At 36.8% G+C, this 13,949-nt stretch overlaps 2 protein-coding genes across 3 annotated transcripts in view; one reads left to right on the top strand and one right to left on the bottom strand.

Moving 5' to 3' along the window:
* Positions 1-13,518, top strand: part of MTREX (Mtr4 exosome RNA helicase) — a 117,029-nt gene extending 103,511 nt beyond the window's left edge. Inside the window, exons 24-27 of one of the 2 annotated variants that reach the window (XM_049649453.1) lie at positions 2,286-2,342; positions 3,490-3,652; positions 10,840-10,944; positions 12,450-13,518. In XM_049649453.1, the coding sequence (XP_049505410.1) occupies positions 2,286-2,342; positions 3,490-3,652; positions 10,840-10,944; positions 12,450-12,502 (378 nt within the window). In that variant the 3' untranslated portion in view covers positions 12,503-13,518. Of the gene's footprint in view, positions 1-2,285; positions 2,343-3,489; positions 3,653-3,968; positions 6,814-10,839; positions 10,945-12,449 lie in introns of those variants that run through there. The other variant, XM_049649454.1, reaches the window with a different exon arrangement.
* The window catches only part of PLPP1 (phospholipid phosphatase 1), a gene marked incomplete at its 5' end in the record, with an annotated part of 35,235 nt that continues 33,890 nt past the window's right edge, over positions 12,605-13,949 (bottom strand). The window contains 2 exons of the mRNA XM_049648881.1: positions 12,605-13,095; positions 13,618-13,794. Of these exons, the coding sequence (XP_049504838.1) occupies positions 12,964-13,095; positions 13,618-13,794 (309 nt within the window). The remainder of the gene's footprint in view (positions 13,096-13,617; positions 13,795-13,949) is intronic.

A 13,949-nucleotide genomic window follows, 5' to 3' on the forward strand; every position in this document is an offset into this window, starting at 1 on the left:
GGGTGGGAGGGAGGGCAGGGTGGGTGATGGGTATTGAGGAGGGCACCTTTTGGGATGAGCACTGGGTGTTGTATGGAAACCAATTTGACAGTAAATTTCATATATTAAAAAATAAAAAATAAAAAAATAGAAAAAATAAAAATAAAAAAAAAATAAAAAAATAAAGAATTAGAACAGTGGGAAAAAAAAAAAAAAAGATTGTTCAGTGAAACCACACTGTATTTATATGTAGTATCAGTTGTTGTGGTGGTGCCTTTCAATATGAAAATGAAAAATTATGCTAAAAGTCACATGGAATTGTTATAAATATGAACAAGTCTGCTTAATATGCTCACTTCTTTTTAGAAATGTGTTCTAAAACTGTGTCCCTACATTTTTTATATTAAAAGTAATTTAAAGACTAAATACAATCTTTATAATATAAATATCAACTGACTCTAAATATGTATTAAGCATCCCCTGTGTGCAGTGCCCAGACCTAGGCATTAAGGTACAGCAGTAATTTTTGCTTTCCTGATACTTATATGCTAGTAGATGAAGGTAAAGAAGAAAAAAAATACAGATTATGTCAAATGGTGATGAAGGTTTTAGAGGAAAGTGAAGCAGAGGAGGCAGACAGAAATCATGGGGATAGGATTACTCTTTTAAACAAGGTGATTAGTAAAGGCCTCACCAATGGAGTGAAATTTGAATTGAGACTTCAAAGAGAGATGAAGGAATAAATTGTGCATATATTTTATGGGAGAGCATTGGTGAAATGACACTTAGCTTGCTTACGTGAGGACCAGTGCCTTCTATTTATAATGACCAGAGAGGAAATGATCAGTAACTGTTAATCAGTCATGAATGGACACAATATCAAAGATGATAAGCAGTGTTGAGTTCACTATTAAACTGAGATGTTGAGTTCTTTTTGGCCATTTTGTTTTCTCATCATTCATCTTTTTTTTTTTTTAAGTTTATTTATTTATTTTGAGAGAGAGAGAGAACATGCAAGCAGGTAAGGAGCAGAGAGAATCCCAAGTAGGCTCCATTCTGTCAGCGCTGAGTCAGAAGTGGGGCTCAATCCCATGAACCATGAGATCATGACCTGAGCCAGAACCAAGAGTCAGATGTTTAACTGACTGAACCAACCAGGTGCCCCTTCATTCATCATTATTTTTTTTTTATAAGTTTATTTAATTTTTGAGAGGGAGAGAGAGAGAATCTCAAGCAGGCTCCGCTCCGCCAGTGCCAAGCCTGATGCAGGGGTTTTAACTCGCAAACCATGAGATACGACCTAAGCCAAAGTCGGACACTTATCCAATTGAGCCACTCAGGCACCCCATTCATCATTTTTTTATTTGGACAGGAATAATATATACAATCTAGTTTATGATTTATCACTTAATAATACATATGACATGCAAAACAAAACCAGTGCTATGTAAATACTGGTGCTTAAAGTAAAGGCATAGCTATTACAAGAGCTTTTTTAAAAAATTTACATATAATTTAAATCCAGGGTAGATACATACGTATGTCACACATACATATATACCATTCTTACAATGATTTTATTTTTGTTGTGGCTGCCTTTATCACATTTTGTTCACAAATAATGTCTTTATTGTAATCACAAGTTTATAGGTTTTCAGGATCTGACCTTTTATTTCTCTCTGACAGGGTAGAAAACCAACACACAGAATTCAAACCACTTGTCTAAGTTCATTTGCCCAGTTGGTAATAGGCCTCAAAACTCCTATTATTCTAACTGAAAACAAGTGATGAACTTTTCATTAGTGGGAAGGCAATCTTAAGAACACTACAACTCAGACTAAACTTTTAACTATCCCATACTTTGTTAGAGAGCTAGAAATACCTGGGTAAAATAAAAATTGAGGGCACTACTTAATGTTCTATACCCCAAATTTTCGGTTTCCAGACTAAGAGTTTCCTGGGAACCAAAACTATTTCAAAATCTGACTATGATAAAATAGCTTATAATAATTTTGATGTAACTAAACTACTTTGCATGTTTATAATATTTGCTCTCCCTCCATTCCATTTGTGACCACAGAAAATAATAAATTTAGCAGTGTAATATTTTCCTCTGAAATAGAATAACTTTATAATTTAGGATGAAAGGTTGCTTACGTCAACTAAGGTGATTAAAAATTCTAAATGCTAATAACTAAGGTCTTATAATTTGCTATTGATGGATATCCTGAAAGGTCTGTTTTCTTTGTTACAGCAAGAAGTATATACTACATTTTAAACTTGGGTTTTATCCTTTTCTTTTATAGTCAAGTGAGATGCCCAAATTAACTGAGCAGTTAGCAGGACCACTTCGTCAAATGCAGGTAGAAATTTTTTGAACTGTGTATTTTATGAATAGAATATGTAAAATAAACATTTTTCATAGTCTTAGTATTTATCATTCCAGAGACCACTTCTTTCAGGATTAAATATGTTACTTGATGTTAGTCTTGTCATTTAATGCTATTAAATGCTATTAAATTCTCCCCCACCAGTGTAATAAGTTTTATTGAGTTGCTGTGAGTGCAGATTTAACATGGAATAATGTATCACATAGGCTGTATCAGCAACTCCGTGCCTGCACTGTTTTCCTCGGTGTTAAGAACTGCTTCTTGATGGACTAGGATTTAGTTAGCATAATTTTTGTGTATTGTTTTCCATTCTAGTTTACAACAAAGTTTTAAAATATGTTTTATCCTCAGAAATTAATTATCCCTGAGTCCTCAAAGGCACAGTAGCTTATAGTAATTGTGTGTTTTATTTTCTGGGGATAAACTGTTTTATCTACCTTTTCAACATTAGAAAGACAGGGAAAGATGAACTATATGACACTGCAAAAGAGGAGGAGTGAATTATAACAAAGTCTCTTCGGTGGAACATTTAACATCCCTTGTTACTAAGAAATTTAAACTTCCAGAACCAGGGAAGTTTATATAGTACTTGGTGGTTTTTGACCTTTTATATTACCCTGGAGGAAAGAATGGATCTAAATTTCTCTTTGTGGGGAAAAAATAAAATTAAGATTTATATTTTTTAAAGCATTGTTGGGGAAAAGCATTTTTTTGCTATAGGATTTGTGCTTTTCTAAATCTGTTTTTGTTACTGATGTCTTTGGGGTTTGGGGGTTGTTAATAAAATACTTAGAGATTAGTTAAATGCTACTCTTGAATAATTTTAGTGAAGAGTTTCTGGTTGTTTTTGGTTGTTTTTTTTTTAAAGGTGTAACTGGGTGAAAAACACACTCATGATCTATTTTTCTTAATTCAGTGTAATGGAGAAATTTTATTACTTGACACTTAGCAGTGGAAAAGGAACTGTAGCTACTTAGAAGCACAGAATATCCAAATTGTGGGCATATTAACCTAGGAAGAAAAAGGGAACTTGTAGAATTCTGGCTTTGGAAATCTAAAGAAAGAAAGTATATGGGAGGTCAGAAGTAAAAAATACTAAGTAAATCTTCTATCTTCAAAGGAATGTGCTAAAAGAATTGCAAAAGTTTCAGCAGAAGCCAAATTGGAAATTGATGAGGAAACTTATCTAAGCTCATTCAAACCTCACTTAATGGATGTAGTGTATACCTGGGCAACGGGAGCAACATTTGCTCATATCTGCAAGATGACAGATGTCTTTGAAGGTATGTTTAAATCCTATATGCATACATTTCTTTCCTTTTTTTTTAATATTTATTTGAGAGAGAGAGAGCACGAGCGTGGGAGGGGCACAGAGAGAGGACAGAGAATCTGAAGGGGGTTCTGTGCTGACAGGAAAGGGCCCAACGCAGGCTCAAACTCGCAAACCATGAGATTATGACCTGAGCAGAAGTCAGATGCTTAACCAACTGAGCCACCCAGCTGCCCCTACATACATTCCTTTTGATAGGAAATTATATACTCAGGATGGCAGTGTTTTAACTAAACAAAAATGATATTTTATTTTTTATTTTTTGAAAGAATCTTCAGGCTCCACGTTGAATGTGGAGCCTGATGTGGGCTTGATCTCATGAACACAAGATCATGACCTGAGCCGAAATCAACAGTCAGATGCTTCACAGACTGAGCCACCCAGGCACACCCCAACAAGAATAATGTTTTTAATTTTCGGTAATAAAATGGAATAATGCCATCACAGATAAACAGATGATCCTACTAAGTCATATTTGTGTGGTGTTTTTTGTTTTTTTTTTTTCCTCTTTGGTTTTATTTGCTTGGCAGTAACCTCAAGGCTTGCTGTATTGATTCCACTTAAAAGAGCTGAAAATGCTGTCCATCACTGCATTTCTAATAACAAACTTGGCCTCAGTCAGATGTTACTTCAGCATGAATCAGATTAATATGCAGAATTTTTAAAGACTGTAAGATAATTGTTACTCAACTGAACAGACATTTTAAATGAAAAAATGGCAGAGGGAATATGAAAGAAATAAGAATTACAAGAAGCAAAAAAACCCCACAGTATTTAAAGAAGACCGTTTTAGAAATGTTTTATTCATTTCAAAAATATTGGCTTATGTAGATATTTATAATGGTGAATGGTATTTATCAAATTAGAGATTTACGTTAAACTCTTTAAAAATGAAAGTAAATGAGCTTGCAGTTTGTAGAGATTATTATAATAATATTTTAAATGCTGTTGTTACTATTTTTAAGAGAAATTATATTTTGGGACATCCAATATTATATGCTTTTAAACTAACATTATTAAAGACTATTAATCGATGAATCATTGATTTTTATGATGCAAAGGTCAAACATCTCTGCAACAGAATATTAGAGCCTTTACTATACTACATTGAACTTCATTGGTTTTAAGTTTTAATGTTGACGTTTATAGCATTTTTTTATTATGGTGTCCTGTTACATGGTGTATATGGTGTCACAAAGTTTATTTCTAAGCCTCCATTAAATGATCATTTAGTGATATGGTTCTAGAATCTTGCTCTATTATGTGACTACTGTGTGCCAGGCATTGTGCTAGTAAACACTTTATATAATTTACATCTAATCACCAAAGTGATTAACTCAGGGTAGATATTATTTCTTCTCTGTTCAAGAAAGCTGAGTTTTTAAAAAGTAATTTTCCCAACGTCATGGAGGTGTGGTATATGATGGCACTAGGATTTGAACCTCGGCCTCTGTGATTACAAATCACATGATAGTTTATAACTGCATCTAAGCACCCTAATGTCTTATCCTTGAATTTCGGATCTAGAGACTTCTTAAATCCTAACCTAGATTGCACCATCTCCATCCACTGACACTTCATGCTTGTAGGAATGGTAAGAGGGTATTTATAACAGTTTCATGGTGAGTAGCCATAGCTTAGGATGTGAGAAGAGGAAAGCGTGACACACTTAACTTGTGAACACTGCATAACACACAGGAAACTTGGTATGTGTGTGACCACTTGCGCAGTGTAAAGCACTTGCGTAGTGTAAAGCTGCCATACGGCACCACCACTCTTTGTCTGGCATCTTTTTGGAACATAAGACTGAAATTAATGACTGTTCTATGCGTAGGTAATTCCAAGCTATTATGCTCATATTTATAGAACATCTGCTTCTCTGAGAAGTCAGACACAATGACATAATAGTGGTTCATAGCAGATAGTTTGTTTTGTTTGAAGAAAAATCAAGGGGCAGGAGATCTGCAAATCTGGAGAGCCCTATAAAATTGTCTTTGTGCATTATTTTTCTGTTCTTTGTACTTAAATGGAAGAATTATCACAGTATCGGAGATAGATCTGAAACTGCTAAAATTGAAGACAGTTTGGTGTCTTAGAGCATACCAGCATTCCTGAAATCTATTTTGCCCCTTTCCAATTCCTTGGGGCTATTTGTACATCACAATTTGTGTGAGAAATCTAAGTTTGAAAATCTGAGGAATTCAGTTTATAACTATAACTTGAAGTTGGGTCTGACATCAGTGTAATCTTCATGTTTTTCTAGTCTGGTTGCCATTATATCAGCTATACTTTTTCTTTGTAAAATTGGGATAGACTGTATATTAACTCTTAAAAATAAAACGTAAGTAAACAGCAGAAAAATAACTGAGAACCTTGATTTACTTAGGATAGTCCATCCTTTTTCCAGCATACTGTGTGTCCCCCCCACTCCCGCCCTTTACTTACCCTGCTGTTATTTAGTTCTTCCATTTCAGAATAGCTATTCTCTCAACTTGTTATAGTACATGTTTTATATGATTGGGAAAATACTGTAACCAGAGTTCTAGCCCATAGTATATTGTGTCTTGTATGGGCACAAAATGATTGCATTGGAAATTTAAAATGCACTTTGTGGAAAACATATTTGTTACTAGTTTGATTCTTAATTATCTTTTTTTTTTTTTAATGTTTATTTTTGAGAGACAGAGTATGAGTAGGGGAGGGGCAGAGAGAGAGAGGGAGACACAGAATCCAAAGCAGGCTCCAGACTCTGAGCTGTCAGCACAGAGCCTGAAGCAGGGCTCGAACCAACGAACCATGAGATCATGACCTGAGCTCAACCGACTAAAGCCACCCAGGCGCCCCTTAATTTTTTTTTTATATGAAAATAAAAGTGATCCTTTCATGTCATTTCAGAGGTAGTTTTAACTATTTTTCAGACATTAACTGGCACAAGTTAACATTTTAATGATAAACACCACGTGTTTGAAGGGATGCCTAATGCAAGAGAGGAGCTTATACTGTGATTCAATTGAGGAAGTTTGAAGACTTCATACAAATATTTACTTCCTTTGTATCACCCTGAAAACAAAACGGTATAATGTGGTTTTTTTTTCTTATTTCTATCAAACTAAATTGGAAGAGCAATTCAAAACAGTATTTGTAGGGGCTAAGGTCTGGAGTTTCAATCTATTACTCCATGTAATAGATCCATTGTAAGCTTTCAGAGGCCCTTAAATTTTGTCTATACAGAAACAGTATTGTACTCTTCACTGTGCATGAACGACTTAATTTTCACTTATTTCATCACAGGAGGTTTCTAATGACAAGTGCTATCACTGGAAATGTTTGTTTCTGCCTGCCACAAGTTTTTAAAACAAATGCTGTGTAGTGCATTCACACACTCTGCCTCCACTACAAGCTCTTCTCAAAATGCCTTTCAACATGCATAGTTTTACCCTTCCCTAGGTCAAGGTACATCACTCTCACTAGGGATTTTCCAATGGATTTGTTCTTAGAAATACTTTTGCTAATAATAATAATAGGGTGACCATTTAGTAACATGTATTATGTCTGTTTCATTTCTGGCAAAATTTTAGTACTAAATTACTTAGTATTTGATTCTTAGGCATTTGGTGAATAATTACTGAGACCCTGGTAAGGGAGCAGGTACTGTGCTTGGTGCCTTGTGAGCAGCCGTCTCTACCCTCCAGAAAGGGTTTGGGCCTGAGCTGCGATCCAGTGATACATAGTTGCAAGAAAATACATTTGTGATCCTAACCTCAGGTCAAACTCATTAAAACCACTTACATGTGAGTATGAAATCAGATTCAGAACATGAACTATGGGAACCACTTTGTGGAATACCGGAAAGCTGGAGGTAGAAATACTGTTCAGAGAAAGGTGTTACTTTCCATCCTCAATGCGAATCATACTGTTTTGTTCAAGAACCAGATGAGCCTCGTGATTACAAAATTGCCTTTTAAAGCATGTGTGCCCAAATGTCCATCAGTCAGTGAATAATTAAATGGTGGTATGTCAGTATCATGTAGTAGCACCTATAAAAAGGAATGAAGTACTGATTAATGCTAAAATGTGAATGAACTTTGAACTCCTTAAGGTTCTAGGTGTAAGAGAAGGCAGATAGAGGGGAGCCTGGGTGCTCAGTCCATTGAGCATCTGACTTCAGCTCAGGTCATGATCTCATGGTTCATGGGTTTGAGCCCCACTTCGGGCTCTGTGCTGACACCCAGAGCCTGGAGCCTGCTTCCGATTCTGTGTCTCCCTCTCTCTCTGCCCTCCCCTGCTAGAACTCTGTCTCTCTCTCTCAAAAATAAACCCTAAAAAAAATTTTTTTTTAATCAAAACAAAAAAAAAAAAAAAAAAGGCAGCGGCAACTATTGTATAATTCCACTTATATGAAATGTCCAGAATAGGCAAATCCATAGAGACAGGAAGTAGATTAATGGTTGCCATGGGCCAGGGTCTAGAGTAGGAAGCAACATTGAATTCTGAGTAATCAGAATTTTTTTTTCTTTAATTGTGACAAAATATACATAAAATTCACCATTTTAAATGTCCATTTCAATGTCACTGACCTTTAAACTCCGGTTTACCTCACCATTCCAGGAAGAACTCAACATTGAGATTATAATTCATGGAGCATAAAAATCCACCCTTTTAATTAAGAGTATTATTTAGTGGTTTTTAATGTATTCAAAGCTGTACAACCATTATCACGATCTATTTTTAGAATATTTTTACCACCCACAAGAAGTCACTCCTCACTTGCTTATAATATAGTCCCTCACATAGTAAATGGCATAGACAAAATGTAATCCCTGGTCTGTACACTTCCAGAGACAGTGGACATAGGGTGTCAAGCGTCTGCTCCCCCGCTCTGTTGGGGACATGTGTTGTCTCATTTTGTTGAAATTACTACAAATCACCAGTGACTTTCTGATTGCCAAAATCAGAAAACACCCATTTATCTGACTAGATCCTACTTGCCGGTTTTTACCACTTACTGTTTCTAGAAACTCATTAATGGTAAATTCTTTGGTACTACCTGGCAATGAAGGTTTTTACACAAGTGAAGAGCTTTACAGTAAGGCCTAAGAAACTTATAAAATATTTATTTTTTAATTATTTTAAATGTGTAAACTATATTATAAATAGAAATTTTCTAAAGTAATACACATTGAGAAAATTTAGAAAACATCTCACTTCTATGATCTTTGACATAATTTCTCCATCATTTATTCCTAGCTCTGACCTTGTTCACGTTATGTCTGTAACTTTTTTCTCCCCTTTTCCTTCTTTGGAAAATGAGGATAATGACAGTGCTTGTCTCGTGGAATTGTAAATGTCAAACAAGGTGATTTACATAAAATACACACTACAGACTTGCCACAGAATAAGTGTTCAGAATCTAATAAAGTACCTTGCTAGGTGCTAAATAGCTTTGACAGAATTGTGTAGTAGAAATAGGGTGTACTTGAGAGGTGGAGTTTTTTTTCCCCCCAGAACTCCATAAACCTTTTAATGAGAGAAGGGTGAAAAAGGCTATGGACTTTGGATATTTTGGTAAAGAGTTATATCATGACATTATATTCCTTTACGGTTTTGCCCATGTCAAAGAATTTATGTATCTCTTATCTCAAGTGATACCATCCAGAGTTAGGTAGAGCGAGCCCTTTCTTTAAATAGCATTTACTATCGTTGTACATACCTTAGAAATGAGAGTAGGGTAAGGGCCTGCATCACAGAGTTAATTACTTAGTGGCAGAATCTGGGCTAGAACCCAGGTCTCCATCAAGTCTTTGCTCTTCTTTGCTCTGAGCTGGTGCCTCAGCTCAGTCCTTTGAACCAAGTCTAAAGTTATGAACATCCTGTATATAAGAGATGGAAGGGTATTATCCCCAGTTGTCTTTAAAGTAACCTGTGTGCTGGTCCTCTTCATTACCAATGTCATCCCAACAAAACTCACAGAATGTGCAATAGCATTGTTGTATTTTCATTGCTCTGGCCCATAGGTGGCTTCAGGGGAGGAAAAAAAAAAAGGAAAACTCAGCCCCGAACAGTGAGTATATTTCAAGAACTTGATTAATGCTGATGAATTATTTCAGTGTTACAAGGAATAGAAGTAAGGGCTTAAGAGTTACTAGCTGGCATGTCAGACAGGTATTCCTAATGTATATCAGACATTAAAAGTAAACTCCCAAGAGTTGTAAACTTGAGCACATAGCTCTTTGAGAAAGGATCCCAGGCCCCTTCTTGCTGAAGTGAGACAGATGTGAAATGATGTTTACAGCTTCAGCTTTAATACAAACAGTTGTCTCAGGGAGTCAAATACAATGGAAGGAGGCTTATCTCCTCTTTTGTGTTCCCTTGAGGCACACTGTGTGAAGAAAGCACTGATGAAAGTCTCTTTAAGGTCAGGAAGAATGGATGCACCTCTGAAATGACAAGTCTGATCCTCTTATTACTCCCCCACATAAAAATCTCTGCATTCTCTGCAGTTGACACTTGATCTCGGCCCAGGGCATGATCTCGCAGTTTGTGAGTTCGAGGCCCACTTAGGGCTCTGCACTGATGGTGCAGAGCCTGCTTGGGATTCTGTCTCTCCTTCTCTGACCGTCCCCTGCTTGTCCTAATAAACTTAAAAAAAAAAAAATCTCTGCATTCTCTTCACAGGATGGTATCCAGATCCCTAGTAGGCCACACTCCGCTTCCTTGAGTAGCTGCAGTTTGTCAGACTTCTCTGCATTGCCTCAGTGGTCATCCCTTGTTACTCTGTGACAGAGACCTCCTCATTCTTAATAGACCCTGGTTATATGTTGTCTTTGCTGGCCTTCACCCAAAGTTGCTCTCTCCCCTGCTCCCAGAGCATTTTGTTTATTTCTAAATAAGAGCAAATGTCAACCCATTATAAGTCCATGACTCTCTAGCATTAGTCAAGAATGGGAAATTTAACTTTTTATATCCTTCCTAGTGCCTACCAGGCAGCCAATGAAGTTTGCTACCTGATTTACTGGATGGGAAGTCCCTCAAAGTACTGTTAGTTAATCATCCCATGTTCTCCTATCTTGCCTGTTAACAAAAGTTCTACTGTTTTGGTTATTTCCATTTTATAAGTAATTTGTTTCCTTTTCTTTATAGGCAGCATAATTCGTTGTATGAGGCGCCTGGAAGAACTGCTTAGACAGATGTGTCAAGCAGCAAAAGCCATTGGAAATACTGAGCTGGAAAACAAATTTGCAGAAGGTCAGTATCCAGTCTATAAGCTTTTTCTAATAATTAAGGCAAATCCTGTGAGACCTGAGTTCTTGACCACAATGTAGGAAGACTTTTTCAGATGCTTTCCAATGGAATGCCATGGAGGGCTATCTAGTAGTGTTTAAAGAAACTTTTAGAGTGTATGGGAAGAAGTTTTGGGATTTTATGTATAATCATTTGTAAGATTTTTTTATTGAGTACTGTGTGCCAGGCATTGTTTTAAGCACTAGGGGATACAGCAGTGAACCAAAAAACCCACAAATCCCTGCCTTCATGAAGCTTACATTCTGGTGTGGGGAGATGTAAAATAAGTTAGCACTTAAAATATTTCAGGTGGTTATAAGTCTACAGAAGAAAAAGAGGAAGAGACAATAGGAATTGAGAGATAGATGAGATGCCTGGGGGCCCTACTCAGGAGGTGGCATTAAGGCCCACTCAGGAGTCTATGCTTGATAGACTTAAGCAGCAGCACAAGGCCAGTGTGGCTAAAGCAGAGTGAGCAGTGAGTAGAATAGTATGAAGGAGAAAAGAAATTATCATTTTAACCCCTAGGCCCCGGCCTTTTTCCTGAAATGATTATTGGAGGTTTTGAACACAGGAGTGCTGTGCACTGGCTTGGGTTTCAGAGCAATTCTTGCTGTTGCATTGTAGGCCAGTCTGTAGATGAGCAAGGTGGAAGCAGGAAGACCAGATCATGGAAGGATAGCCAGTCTGAGGTGGTAGTGACAGAGGTGGGCGGTGGGTCTAACATGTTTACAGTTTGTTCCATCTGACACAACCAGTGTCCTGAGACGAGGTGTTCAGAAACTGAGTTATGTTTCCTTATGCTCGATGGGGCAGACCTATTTCATCAACCCGAGTTTAAGTCTCGTTATATAAACTTTTTATTTTTTTTTTAATGTTTATGTTTTATTTTGAGAGAGAGAGTGCAAGCAGGGGAGGGGCAGAGAGAGGGAGACACAGAATCTGAAGCAGGCTCCAGGCTCTGAGCTGTTGCACAGAGCCCGAAGCAGGGCTCAAACCCATGAACCATGAGATCATGACCTGAGCTGAAGTCACATGCTTAACTCACTGTGAACCACCCAGGCGCCCCTAAACATTTTTAGATAATAAGATTTGTCCTGTCTTCGCGCAGAAAGAATTTCAAATGGTAAGTGAAAATACAGGATCTCCTGACGTAGGCTGAAAGTACACGCTTTTGGGCCAATAACTTCTTTTGACAGTTTAGTCCTTTCCTCAGTAATAAGTCTTTGTGAATAATTTGAACCACTCCCACCCCCTACATACACACACACGGAGACCTACTGGGCATTTCAGAGTCTAGCCTAAGTTTTTATGTTTCCCCCCTCTCAGAGGTGGCTGTGGACTCTTCCAGGTATCTTTTAGACCAACAAGGTCTTGTACCATCAGGATTGTTGTGTTAAAACCGCACCAGAGGGGAATCACGATCTTTGTGGTCTTAAAATTTTAAATCTTATTTCCTTTTCTTGTAGGAATCACCAAAATCAAGAGAGATATTGTATTTGCTGCCAGCCTCTACTTGTAAAAAGAGCCAGCGAAATGAATGTGGGATTTTAAAGTTTTCACCACCTGATTACAGCTGACTACATACAAATGCTTACACAAGTATTGATTTGGTTCTCTCATCTCAAGGCAGTCGTTCAAACATTTTAATACGTATTATGTTTAAATCAGGCATCATGCTAAGAGAGCATACATTACATACACATTTGTACATAAGCATTACATTTTTTTAATAAAAAAATGTACAGGTGGGCATTGTTTTAGTGAAAGGCTTAAAGTTTTTTAAATGAATTCAGAGCTATTAGATAACCACTGTGTTAAAGGGAACTATATACACACAGGTAAAGTGGGCATCCAAGAGGTATAGCAGCAGCAGTCCCTTAAAGGCTTGTACACCATGAAGAAAACGCATCCTCTTGCCTTCTGGTTGCAATCATTTTCCTTTAGAAAGCGGGCCAGCTTCATCTGAGCACTCTGCTACCTTCAAGGTTGGTGATTGTTCCTATAGTGATTGCTTGCGGTTGGTGTTTCATGCAGAGTTGTATGAGAGTCCTCCTCTTTCCTTTCTTTAAAAGGAGAATTTCTCTCCCTGAAGAAATCTGATACATACACTACCTATAGAGAACAAATTCTACTTAGAATGGGACAAAAGTATTTAATGATGTAATTTAATTTTAAAAACCATATGCACAGTTGTAACAGTTTGCAAAAAATAAATATAAACAAAAGACATATGTTAAAGGGTACAGAAAATTAGTGACCAACAGGAAGTTTTAATGTTAAAGGAAATTCTTCTAAAATTCGGAGTTGCTTAGTTAGGTCTTAAGTACAGCTTTACTCTGTTAGCACTTAAGGTATTCTTCAGTTCATACAAAAAAAACCCAAAACGCTGTAGGCATAGCCTTTTACAAAACTACATGTAGTAGTAAGTTTTTATAACTTTTAGGAAAAGCAGCATAGTTTATTATCTGCTGTCCGTCCTAACATGACTTAGTAACATCGGTGTTCTTACTCAGTAAAAATTACTAAGCCACAGTATCTTCCTTTGTATAGTTTTTTTCAATAGCACATGTTTTCTACTTATTTATCCCAGTGTTTATCAGTATCAACATATAGGGTGCCGTCCTGTATACTTACAACTAATATTGCCACCAGAGCTCCTTGAATGAGTCCAGTTAGTACATCACTCCAATGGTGCTTGTAGTCAGAAACTCGAGAAAGACCCACATAAATGGATACAGCAACAAGACCAAATTGCAGTGTGGGGCGTAAGAGTCTTGCCCAGTCTCCCTTCATCCTGGCTTGAAGGTAAAGCTAATAGAAAAGATAGGAATAAAGAGTTTAACATACCAACTAGAAACTTTAGTATCACCACACCCCTAAAGTGTTGGTGTTTGAAATGATTAATAGTCATTAAATGTTAATAGTCATTACCATTAATAACCACTGAATAATCAGAGTATAAATTA

Source organism: Panthera uncia, assembly GCF_023721935.1.
Source record: "Panthera uncia isolate 11264 chromosome A1 unlocalized genomic scaffold, Puncia_PCG_1.0 HiC_scaffold_17, whole genome shotgun sequence".
Taxonomy (NCBI): domain Eukaryota; kingdom Metazoa; phylum Chordata; class Mammalia; order Carnivora; family Felidae; genus Panthera; species Panthera uncia.